The sequence below is a fragment of the Ammospiza nelsoni genome, chromosome 15 (assembly GCF_027579445.1).
Source record: "Ammospiza nelsoni isolate bAmmNel1 chromosome 15, bAmmNel1.pri, whole genome shotgun sequence".
Lineage (NCBI taxonomy): Eukaryota > Metazoa > Chordata > Aves > Passeriformes > Passerellidae > Ammospiza > Ammospiza nelsoni.
Window position 1 is genome coordinate 8,746,088 of NC_080647.1, and position 13,492 is coordinate 8,759,579.

At 39.3% G+C, this 13,492-nt stretch overlaps 1 protein-coding gene across 1 annotated transcript; it reads right to left on the reverse strand.

Annotated features, from left to right (window-relative positions):
* Positions 1-673: 673 nt before the first annotated feature.
* On the reverse strand, positions 674-13,446 carry FAM199X (family with sequence similarity 199, X-linked). The gene is made up of 6 exons (XM_059482993.1): positions 13,235-13,446; positions 10,286-10,505; positions 8,062-8,211; positions 7,598-7,759; positions 6,243-6,503; positions 674-5,394 (listed from the first exon to the last, which is right to left on the reverse strand). Exons 1-6 carry the CDS (start codon positions 13,420-13,422, stop codon positions 5,224-5,226), a joined length of 1,152 nt encoding a protein of 383 aa, XP_059338976.1. The 5' UTR covers positions 13,423-13,446; the 3' UTR covers positions 674-5,223.
* Between the last annotated feature and the right edge of the window lie 46 nt (positions 13,447-13,492).

The window sequence follows — 13,492 nt, forward strand, 5'->3', positions numbered from 1 at the left end:
AGCAACACTTGGTCAGTTTTAACTTCTGTCAGTGTTTGATGAGAATCAACTCCCAAAAGTGTCTGATGAGCCATAGCCAGGACAAAGAAGGCAGTTTTAGATCCCTGAGCTGCTGCAGGAAACTTTCTGCAGGCTGAAGAATACATCCCTATGCCAGCTATCCTCTTCTCAGGTTTTCAGGATTTTTTTACTGGACTCCAAAGGGAAAAAGGAGATTTTGCAATATTACACTTCAAACTTCAGTATTGCAGAAGGCGATTTTGTTCAGGGACAAACTTCTACAAGCTGGCAAGTGTCCTCATTCTTGCCTGTTCAAAGACTGCCATGTTCTTGCTGGTGCTGAGCATAGATATAAAAAATACCTCTGGCACAGGAATCAAAACAAAGGACAGACAGCTTTAAGTACATGACCTTGGGTTATACAATTCACAACAATTAATTGCTTCCCTATGAAACCATTCTTGTCAGATTTTGCAGTTAACAAACCCCTTTAGCTAAGGGGGGACCAGTTTGCTTTCTGCCATCAAGAACAATTAAGATGTGCCACTTTATTTTTATTTTCTGCCTGGGCAGTGACAGAAAATTTGTATTTTCTGCCTGAAGAGTGACTTCACAGGTCCTGTATAAGAATCCCCCTTCTCTGAAGAAGACACCACATCATTTCATAAGAATATCTTTGCTATATCATTAATTTTAATTCCAACCTGTACTTCAATATGCACATAACTATTTTCAAATACAATGAAAACTTAAATTCAACAGCATCAGAGCTTTCAGTAAATCCTTCACAACTTCAGAAAAATCTCTATAAACATTGTGTAAAGTAGATACAGAATGTACAGAGAATGGTTTTCTATACAAAAGTGCATTTTAGCAATACAATTAGCAGAGAACCTGGGAAAAAAACCCCTCAATTTAAGCAATACCATATACTCTAATCTATACCCTCCTCTCTCCCCCCCGCAAAAAGAAAGAAAAAAAAAATCAACCCCCCCACCTTCCCCTTGCTTTGGTTATTAACTATATTCAAGGCTTTCATATTACAAATTTTTTTTTTTTACACTGGACTATTTATTTATAATTTGGAAATGTTTTAAAGTTAGCCAGATGAGAGAGAATGCAAATATGATTCATCAGAGTTAACAGTCAAAATAGACAAACTTTGAATATTACATAGATTTGCTCTTGATAGATTAATAAACTAATCTTTGCAATCCTTAAATGGACAACCGTTGACTTTTCTGTGCCCAAGAATTGCAAGATCAGTACACTTAAGAAAATTAAACCAATAAATCTAACAACATTTGCCATGAAAATCTGGCTTATATGAATGAACTTTAAAAGCTCCCAAAACAGTCAGGTTTATTAATATTTATAGACCAATGCATCAACTGATTTCAAAGTTGAAGGAGTGTTAGAAGAAAAGCAATGGCTTCAGGCCATTCAGCATAGATAAACAGGAGATATTGCCATTTTTATTTTTCTGTGTTGTATATGCACTCTGATGTAAATGCATGTAAGTAAGTTCAAGCAGGTTGATTGGTTGGTTTGTTTTCTCCCCAGAGAATGATCTTCACAGGTTTCAAACCACAATATGAGAACTAAAATTTGAGGCCAGGAAAGTATTGTAAAGACTTTTCCTGCTCTTCCAAGTAAGCACCCCATACTGAGCACATTGCAACCATCTTTTTATGAGCTTCCCAGATTAAAAAAAAAATAGGCATTTTAACAAAAGATGACGTTAGATATATAGAAATCAGCCAATTTTGTCAGGCAGCTTTCTTCCTCATATTTAAAATCATATTAGAAAATAATGTTCTCTCTTGTTTACAGTCCTATTGCAATCAGACTTTCAGTGGTCCTTCTAAGCCTTTTTAGAGAAAAAGTTACCATGGAAGCAAACTGTTATCATTACAGAGTGTAAAATGTTTATATCCACACTGCAGTGGGTACAAAGTTCCTACAGACAGTTTCAGTACCATGAAGCCAAGTAACCATGAGCTTTTTCCTGTGTGTTTCTGTATTGCTTTTAAACTTCACATTTTTTCTCTATTAATAAAAAGCAGAGTTTTGATTTATTTTTTTAAGAAAAAAACTCAATAAGGATGCATTATTTTAGCAGTTTGTAACTATTCTTCATCAGAACCCAGCAGTTACACCTATGGCCACAAAGGCCATAACTTGTATCAGCAAGATCAGATTTCACTGACATTGCAACTGTTTGACTACTACCACAGGTATTTCACAGAAATTAACAGATTTAGATTGGAAAAGTCCTTTTAGGATCATCAACCCTAAATCTAACACTGCCAAGCCCACCACTAAACCATGTCTAGGTGCCACATTTACATGTCTTTTAAAACCACCATGGACAGTGTCTTCCTGAGTAAATGTTGAGCATGCTGCAGGGAAAACCATGAATCTGACAAAAAACCTTCCCCCACCACAAAATGAGTGTGTCACTGCAAGTACAGAGGGTGAGAAAGCAAAAGGAAAAAAAAACCCAAATGTGTAGAAGGATATGAGAATATGAGAACTCCTGAATGCCACAGTGACTTCAGGCCTGATTCTCTGAGATCAGGGAGAGACAACATTGTATCTCTGAGTACTCGGCAAAGAACATTCAAGGTAAGCAAGATGTTACTCTGCATTCTTACCAGAACATTCAGAGTTTTGTATTCTTTGTATTCTTATGAGCATCCTGGATCTATGAGATCACAGAGCTATAAATTATTAGCATGGAATCCCAGGAAATCCACTCTCTTCTATCATTTTAACTGTCACTCACATGACTGAAGTACCTGCTGGAGACAACACAGCACAATCAGCTATTCTGGCACCCAGGACCTTTTTGTCCATGTAACACATGAGCAACTGGACCCATCTAATCACTTAGAATAATTTATACTCACATGCTCACACTATGATTGAAATACTATCCTCTCTCACTTCAGGATCTCTGGAAGCTAGGAGACAGGTGGCCAGAGTGAACTGTACCTCATCAAAATGATGGGGTCTTCTCTCAACAAAACCCTGAGGCATTTTAAACTCTGAATAACTGCTGAAACAGAATAAAGTGAACACACTTTCATGCTCCACCACACTGAGATATTGCACCTTCCTTACAATTCACTTCAGAGTTTCAATTCTCTACAGTACAAAGTGTGCATTTTTCTTCAGAAAAAAAATTCAATCACATTTCAAAGTCACTGCAAAAAATAAAGGTTGTACTGAAATGTGACAGTGTACATATGGTGAAGTATTTCATGATGAATTCGTCCATTACCATGGAAGAGTTTAACAACCACACCCTGAAATTACCCAAACTGATAGCAATTGAATCTTATCTTCCATACAAGATATTTAAATGAAGCTCCAGATTTAAGTCAATCTAAATTCTCAGTAAAGTGTATACTGTTAAGAAGTTTTCAGTATTGATTATACAGGAGGGAGGCATCAATCAGCAATAGCACAGTACAAGCAAATACTGACAGGTCACAGACACTTGTGGTTATTGGACAGAGAACTGGCCACATGGGACAGCTAACTGGAGCTCAAAATGACATTACCTGGCTTTTAGGCAGTCAGTGGCCAAGCCTGGGGACCTGTTGTAGAGCAGCACTAAATTCAAACATATTAGTTTGACTCTGGACCCCATTTAATTCTTATCAAAACCCTTTCAGAGGCCAGTGTTCAGATAATTTACTGGTCAGTTTATTTTGAGGCTAAAAGGAATGCCACTTCTGAAAGAAAAATATTTCAGCTGTCAGGGCTAATAAGTCTGTGCAGGACATGGAACATTAATGTCAGTAGTCCTAAAGCTGACCATGCATTCTGCAGGACTGGGCTACATCCTACAATTACAGACACCTGTGGCCACACTAAACTGTCAAACTCCTTAATTCAAGAGCAAAATTAAGGTAATGAAGCATCAACATAATAAAAAAATTATTTCCTGAACTCAGAACTCAAAAACACTTTTATACACTATTAAATTTCACATTAAAATTTAGAACTATCATTTTTATCTCAGCCATGGGGGAAGGAGTTCTATAAAAGTAGTTCCAAGATAAAAACTAAAATCAGCTTAAAGATTGTCAGAGTTAAGAAAAAGGTTGAAACTACTACTACTTCCCTACCTGAAAGCCACAATTTTACCTAATTTTCTTATCATGAGAAATTTCAAAAGCTGATAGACAACAAAAGGAGAATTCTGATACATGTCATGGTGCAACGACCCACACAGAAGACAACCTCAGCTAAATATACAATTTAAAAAGTACAGCTGCATTAATTAAGTTCTCCTGTCAACAATATGAATTAAATATATTTAGATATGCTTCTGGGGAAGAAAACCACTGAAGTTGTGTGCCACTTGTTTGCACTTCTGTTTCCAGTAGTGTTTTTAACTATTTTAAGTAGTGTCCTTGACAACTTAATTGCAGGTTAGTGTATTTTCAATTCATAAATGTGTTTTTATTGGAATCTTTTCACAGAAATACTAGGGATGTATTGGTGAACCATTAGTAACAATCCTAAGATACTGAGCAACAAAATAACCTTCTGAAGACTAAGTCTGCAATTACTATGAGGGGTTTTTTTAATTTTTAGTTGGTTCCTAAGAACTACATTATTTAGGCAGTATTTGTATTACAGATTCTCTGCATTATATGTCCTGCTTCTTGTTTTCTGTGTAGTTTAATTTAAATCAAAACTTTTAGAAAAGTATCAACAGTACTTGGATTTTGTACAAACCAAGAGCAAGGCCGAAGAAAGCCCCAGAGAGCAAAAGATTTTTCCTCATGCTAAACAATCTCCCTAATAATGGGAAAGGAGGGCAGAAAAAGTCAAGTGTAATACTAACTCAAAGCTGAAAAAAACCTAAAAAAGCTGAAGCATAGTAATGCATGCTTTGTGTCATCCAAAAGTACCCCTAGACTTACGTGCAAGTAAGTTAGCATGTTAGCCAAGTTCAAATTTCTTTAAAATCACATCTATTCAGCAGCTTTTCAGAAGACAGGTAAGTTTCTGAATTCTTTGTTGCAAAATTAGTCTCAAAAAGCTGAAGTTACTCAATACTTAAGACCGTCTTAGCAAAATTACACTTGAGAAAAGATCTGGTTTGTATTGTTAATACTAATCAAAATTTGGTCAAGAAACATATGTAAACAATAAGGATAATACATTTAAGGCTTAGAAAGAACACTGATAAATTCACCCCTGTCACATTAGAACATCCACATCTCCTTCATGGTCCTCCTCAGTCACTTTTAAAGACAGCACTTCTTCATTAAGAAATAATCCACTCAGTCTTTCCTTACGAGCCTGTCTTTGCTCTTTCAGCTGTCTCTTCCTTAAGGCCTTTTGCTGGAGTTTCCGTTGCTTGGAACGTTTCTGTCAAAATACAGAAGAGACAAAACATAAGATTTTGTTCTGTAACTTAGAAAAAAACACCTCTAAAGCTGGCAAATATAAATTAACCTCTAAAATAACATCTGCTCTGAAAGATAACAAATACGAATTCTCAGCGGTGGTGTAAACATTCATCCAAAATTATACCTAATATTAAAATATCAAGACCATTTACCAGAACTGAATTCTGAGGCACAACATTAACCTGTGATGTTGCATAGTCAAGTCTTTGATTGGAGGAATCTTTATTGCTGGAGAAATGTTACAGTCTTACATTAACAAACCCAAGATGTTGAAGAACAAGAAAAAACTGCTCCTCTCCTACACACTTGAAATTTAAAATATGGGGACACAAGGAGTGCCACAGTTCTACTTTAAATGAGACATGCTTCAGAGAGTCCCTTCTCAGCAAGGAATCTCATGAGACATGCTCAAAAAATAAAGAACATTAAAAAAGCCTGATGAAACTTCTAGTTGAGAAAAAAACCAAAAACCATCACAGGTGTCTCTGCTGTCCAGAAATTATGCCTTAATTAGGGTGATCATTCTTAAACAATTTTTTTCTTAAGTTAGATGCATAAGCCCTTATTCGAGCCCACTCAACTTATCCTAAACAAAAGGAATTAGAATATCTACTACTACAAACACCAGGCTTCTGGTTAGAAGTGATGGGAAGAGCACGAGTTTAAACTCCTTATGATCATTGGCTTAGACAGACAACTCAGTTACTCTGCTCCTTCAGGACAAACATCCCAGGTAAGATCCCATGAGCAGGCTTCAGGAGTTAAGACAGCTTAATCAACACAGATACCCATAACTAGAAACTTTACTTTGGAATCCCGGATTCTCTCTGCAGCACTTGTGGACAAATTGCTGTCGCTGTGCGCTCGACTCATGTTGGCACTGGAGTTGGAGGCGGAGTTGGCAACGCTGGAGCCGCTGCTGCTGGCTGAGCTGACCATGCTGGCACTGCTGCTGCTGCCACTGGCACCACTCACACCACTGGTGCTTGCACAGCTGTAGCTGCTCCTTTTCCAGCTCTCCCTTGCAGACCGCTGCCGAGGTCCGTGTTCCTTGATATAGTTTCTTACCTTTAGAACAGAGGCAGCAAAATTACTGCAGTTTGATAAATGCTGCACTGAGATACTCCTTTTCATGGAAAAAACACAATCTAATAATGATGAAGTTATTGGGTCAGCTCAGGCTTTTAAAACATTTTCTTGTGGCTGCTTAAATCACAAGCAATCTGGAGCGACCCAGAGAACTTAACTATGTTAACATTTGTGACATTTCACTATGGAAGGAAGAAAAATATGTAGCGAGGGCTGGAGGGTTCTTTTCTCTTCTGCCTGTCACGTTTGTGACTATGTAACAATATGTTATTATTTTAACAACAAACAGGAACATCAGTCAAGTTCAACTGAATTAAGTTGTTTACTTACAGAATCAAACCCCTTTATTTTGCTAGGTATACTCAAACAAAAGTATGTGTAAATAAAGAAGCTCTTTTCTACTTTAAGATGACACTTACAAAATGTTGGAAATATGAAACAGATCAAGCCCATAAAAGCAGTGAATGTTTTCCATTTTCAACTTAATCTTCATCATTATCAGTGCAACATTGAGGAGCTCGGCTTCTACGGACACTGCATCTCTTCCCAACAACACATCTCACTAATTCAATGGCTGAGAAGACAGTAGGATGTATCTACTCTATCAGCCAGGCACCCTTCTTGGTTATAATTTGCATCTTGTAACATCTTTAAAATGCATTATTCTCTATCCCTTTCTACATGAAATTTATGGTCTTCCCCAATAAATTCCATTTTTTTTAAGTTTTAAATGCTAGTTTACATACAATGAGCAAATGCAGACTCTCAGCTAGCTGATGGCCATGAAGTGGAGTACAGTGCCATAAGCAGCACCAGGTCCACAACATAACCCATTACACACTCACCAGCTCTGGCTTAACACACAATGAGAATATACAACCAGTCTTATGTCAAGGTTTAATACACATAAATATGCTTTTGAACTCTATTTTCTGTCACTGACAGTATTGTGCTGTAGAGTCTCTCTCAACATCTAATGGTTATGCATAAAAATTGATCACAAGTTCTTAAGATTTTGCAAGATATAATCCGATGCTGAAACTCTGAAGTCAAATGTACAAACTTTAACTCACCTGTTTCAGTTTTTCATCTGTGAGACAGTTCAATTCAATAATGAATTCACTATCTGTAGGTGAGATCTGAGCAGTAGGATCAATAATTTTAATAATATCAAGTTGCTCTCGAAGGCCCATCTCTGTACTGACTTTGCGACTCAAATATTCAATATATTCAACCTAGGACCCAAAGAAAGGCAGGTCATTTTGAAGTATTACTGATTCTAAATGAGAGACAGAAGAAATAAAGAATTGACAGAATAAAACATGCTCAAATATCATGGTTCTAGCCTTGGGCATCCTTAAAAACTTAGGGTGAAAACTTGAGTAAGCATTAAACTGGCTCCTATAGATCCAAAGGACAAGGTTTAGTTTTAAGAATCAAATAGTTCTGCACAGGTCTGCCTTTACTACAGCAAACAGCATGGCCTTTGTGTCTTTTAATTGGAAGTTCTTCTGTTCTCACATAGGAAAAAAGTCACCTGTTCATCATTTGTCATTGCACTCCATGGAAGCTCATCAAGATTCCTGTGCTTGTTTTTCTTTTTGGGAAGCAGACAGGGAGAGCTTGGAATACTCGGTATAACATCAGAGAGCACATCACTCCCACTTGCAATGTCGCTGCCAGGCAACTTGTAACATGCAAAAGGAAGAACAAAGCTTTAGAATAGAGTAGGCAGACTGTAAATTATTCTAACACTATTAACAATTCAAAACATCCCATCAAATTAGCAAAGCATTGATTATCTCTGCACTTTAACAAACTCTTTCTAATTACTCATAAACCTGCAATACTCCCTTGAATCTTCCTGTAAACACCAAGTGCAGCAAACTCAATTCACACTGTTCTGTACTCATCAATCCTCTTTAAAAATCTGTGTTTAAGAAAACACAGACTGAAGTTGCATTTCAACTGTTTCCCTTCTCCATCAGTGGAAACTGTCCATTACAATCCAAACCTAAATCTAAACCTCCCATTTTGGAGCATAAGTCTAGTTTAAGGAAGATAATTTAAAAGTAGGTCTGTAATTCCTACCAAACTCCATAATTACACAAGAAAATTAAATTAAAATCACTGCCATTTGCCTGGAAGCAACTGAGAACTTCAGCTAGCTTCATTTATACAACTGATATGTGATTTCTGGATGCACTGGATTACTTGTGCTCAGATTCTGCCACATAACACCATAAAGAACTACAAAAAAAGTCTTTCCAAAATCCTACAAATCCAACCAAGTAAGTCTCTTGAGAAAAGCTTGTTTTAAAAAACAAAGAGTAATAAAAAATCTGGTTACCAATCAAACATACTGTCAGCTAGCTAAGGCATAGGAAATGGCATCTTTTCAAAACAATTGCCATATTTATCAGGCAATTGAAATCTCACAACTCAATAAAGCTCTGAATCTTTGGGATCCAACCTGAGCTGTTCCTACAGACTGCATTATACACACACACTTGTAACTGCAGTGATATAACATAGATTGTTGAGACCAGCAGCTGGATTAAACCAGTCAGAAATTCAAACCTGATCTCAGTACATGTCTCCAGTTCACTTGCATCTTCTGGAACAGGATTTGAGCTTTCTTGAAATCAATTTTCAGTTCCTGTACTGTCCTTACAAGACTCTCTACATGCTCTGACTGAGCTTTATGACAAAATTTTCAAGTATTCCCCAATAAATTCTGAAGCTCTATGTTACCTATTTCAAAGTCATGTATACATTCATAGCTGACTTAAATCTTTAATATAAAAAGTCATTTTAGGTCTATAATGCACTAAAAATGCATATAATGTTTGAAAAAATGCTGAACAGGGAAGACTATCACAAACTAGAAATACCCAACAAGGACTGCATCCAGCAGAGACTTGGGAAAAGGATATGATTCACCTTCCCATTCTGGTGAGACAAAAGGAGCTCTGTACTCTTACTGGGGTAGAAAAAATACTATAGGAATAAACTATGGCAAGAGTTTGTACACTTTACCTAGAAAGTATCAGTAGGATCAGATATCTATAACCAGATTTCATTAGCAGGGCAGATCCTCAGTACACAGAGTCTAAGCTCATGGCTACAAGAACACACACTGGTCCCTAAAACCAAACAACCATAAGCGACCTTCTTTGGAGAGCTGACCTTCAGTCTCCCCTCCTGATTAAGCAGGTTGGAATAAAGTGAAACAAAACATTTTTTCTATCATTCAAGATTCAGATATGTGCTCCTAGTTACAAAGAAACAAGTGCTGAGATCACTTGGTTTGTTCAGAAGAAGAGGAGACTTGAGGGGAGACTTCATAGCTGTCTACAGCTTCCTCAAGAGATGAAGAGGAGTGGGAGGCAGCAGTCTGTCCTCTCTGGTGACCAGTGACAGGACACAAGGGAACAGCAGGATGCCAGGTCAGGGGAAGTTAAAGTTAAGTATCAGGAAAAGGTTCTTCCCCCAGAGGCTGCTGGGGAAGTGGAACAGGCTCCCCAGGGCAGTGATCACAGCACCAAGCCTGACAGAGTTCAAGGAGTGTTTGGGCAACACTCTCAGACACAGTGTATAACTCCTGGGCTTGTGCTGTGCAGGACCAGGAGCTGGACTTCAGTGATCCTTGTGGGTCCCTTCCAGCTCAGGACATTCTATTCTATTACTTTTTAACTACAGCTAAATCCAGCATGCAATAGTCTATACAAAATTTTACATTTCCAGGGGAACCAGTTTACCTGCCACTCAAACTCACTGTCTGACCAATCCCAGTAAGTGCTGATAGAGGAGGAGACATCACTGCAGACACTGCCCTCGGGGAACAGATCAAAAGAGGTGAATTCCTGGTCATCCAGCAGAGAGTAGCAATCATCCTGGTCCCCCACAGACACGGATGAGAAGAGCTCCTCGCTGCACTCTGAGCTGGCCACACTCGTCCCACAAGATGTCAAGTTCCACCTGCAAAACAGGACAACACAATTAGAGAGCAACAAACCTTGGCATCATGTGTGCTAAGAAATTCCTTTAAGCCTTGTAAAACTATCTCAAATTTGCTAGTCAGTGATACTATACATTGATTTTATTGAAATAAGTTATAATTGTGTAAATTGAAGTATTCTGGTTTTAGGTATTTTTAAAAGTACATCAACAACATCAAAGCGAACACAGTGTAACATATATCGAGGCAAAATTTCATATACAGTTAGTATAATTACACCTTTATTGTCAATTTCTACCCCAGAACTATGGCTCCTGTAATATGGAAATTGACCCTTTTTTGCTGCTGGTTGGGTTTTTAAAACACACTGATCTAAAAATAAAATTTTCCATGTGTTGGAATATTTTAACTTCCATATAAACCAGAAAAAACGGAAGTAAGTAATTAATCAATTTGACTTCAAGACAAATAGAAGTCAAGAAGAAATTCCAGATTGACAATCCCCCACAAAGTTAAGGCTTAATAAGGAAACATATTATGGATCTATTATTCACAACTCTGAATGTCAAAACCATTGGACATGGCACAGGGTAGGGTGGGGAGGTGACCTGTGTGAAAATGATACCATGCCAAAACTAAACACTTTTTTGCCTCATTACAAAGCTAGCTGAAGTTGTTGCTAAAGAAAAGCTATTGAGAACTCAATTTTCACAGAACAGATTTTTTACTCTAATGAGAGTAAGCCAGAATGTAACAAGCTCATGAAATCAGTCTCCATATCTGGAACTTATTTTACATATTGGAGAAAAGTAGGTCGAGACAAATATGAGTCAGCACAGCACTGCAATATGGCCAAAACAATTTGAAAAGGGCTTCTAAAATGCATCACACAAACCCACACAATCAACTCCTGTTCCATCAGCCTGGCTAACTAGAAAACACTCTTCTATCCCACTGAGCAATCCTATCACCAGAAAGGCTGGTCCTCAATCTCATTAAACCACATACCAGGCTGGCTAAATATGATTGTGATGGATTCACTCCCACACCCACTTGGCCAGATGTGAATTTATCCAATGTTAAAGACTTTTCCAAAACTTTCCTCATAGCAGATTCAGGAGCTCTTGCCCTGCCTCCCTTCCTGCATCCCCTACAGATGTGCAAAGCCTTGCTGGTACAGACTCTTGTGGGCAAGGCAATCCACTGGCAATGAGCAAAACAAAACCGTGGTGACACAGCACAGTACTCAACATGAATACACCTTCAGAATCCATGAAATAATAATGAAATGAGAGATAGAGTGGACAAAGTTCCCAGACATATCAAAACAAAGGATGAGGTCCAGGGGCTCTAGCACCAACAAACTACACAGATACTCCAGGTGCAGGCAGCCAGCCTCACCTTCTCATGGCTGGGGGGCTGCTGTGCTCCCTGGGGTGAACTGGATTAACAACAAAGGGGAACTGCATTAAAATTACTCCTAACTTCAAAAAATAGAAAGCCTTATGTGAACACTACAGATTGAGCTGCACATCTGCAATGGCTTAATCAGTGCAAGACAGGGCATGTCCTTTTCCAGAGAAGTCAAACAACCCCTTGAGAAGCCTGGGTTACAAACCTGGGCTTGTAAACAGAGCAAACCTGAGCAACACACTTGGGAAGGCAACACAGAGAAATGTACAAAATTAATTAAATGCAAATTTGGTGACTATCACACATTTATTTACAGATATTCTAAGAATATATCTTACTGCTCGTGTCTTATGACTCAAGAACTATACTATGAGAGTGTATCGTGTTTGATCAAGGCTCTTGATGCTGAATCATTTAGAAATGTATAATTAAAAGTTTGCCCTTGTGAATGACACTTTTAAAGTGCAATTTTCAAGACTTGATACAAACACACTCTTCATAATTATGAAACAGAAATACTAATAACCCATAAAAGAATCTTGCAAAACTGAAACAGGAATGTTGGAGACATGTATGTTGGAGACTGAAATCTCATAGAGTATTCTCAAAGAAAGCTATTGCTATATTCAAGCTTAATACTACATATTAGCAGAACTAGGTTTTTAGGAAAGCAAGACTGTGATTTTGATTTTATGAACACAACTGGAATTTCTTTGCATAGCTGTATTAGCACTTCTACAAATTACAGGCAGAATAATTTGCCCTTAATTAGCAGCATGGGGTGGAAATGTTTCTGCAGGAGTCAGTGGAGTCACCACGCTGCCTAACTCATTCTGAATCTCTAAAGGTCTGCCTGGTGACCATGCAAGGCCTGCCTTTAAGTCTTATAAACACACCATTCTGTAGCTGCCTACAGCCCTCAAAAATTCAAAATCTCATAAATTAAGAAACTCAGACTGAGGGTAGGAGCATCCTGATTCAAGTGGATGGTGTCCCAGCCAGGGTAGGGGAGTTGGAACTAGAAGACCTTTAGGGTCCCTTCCAACCATTCTGTGATTCTATGAAAAAGCACTTCTTAAAAAACCCACCCAGCTCACACCGTCAACCGTAACGTGATGAGCCGAAGCCAGACCCAGCTAAGGGGAAGGGTAACCCGGCAGGGCGTGGGGCGGACACGGGGGGCACCTGCAGCTCGGCCGTGCTCGGCCCGCCCCGGGCAGGAGCCGGGGAAGGATGCGCGGCCCTGCCAGGGGCGGCCCCGACCCCGCCGCGACCCCCGCACCCCGGCCCGGCCCTCAGCATCACCCGGCCCGGCCGCCCCGAGCGCCGAGCGGACCTGTTGGAGTGGAAGCGGTGCAGAGGGTCGGTGCGGTGGCAGGAGGACAGCTGGCAGCCGAAATCGCTGACGTCCAGGCAGCCCTCCTCGCTCAGGCTCAAGCTGCCGCCCCGCGGCGGGTGCTGGTGCGAGAGCAGCGGGCACGGCTCCTCGGGGGTCAGGAACTTCTCGTACGGCTCCTCGGTCATGGCGGCGGGCGCGGGCGCGGCGGGAGCGCCTCAGGCGGCGGCGGGAGCGCCTCGGGCACACGGCGTCGGC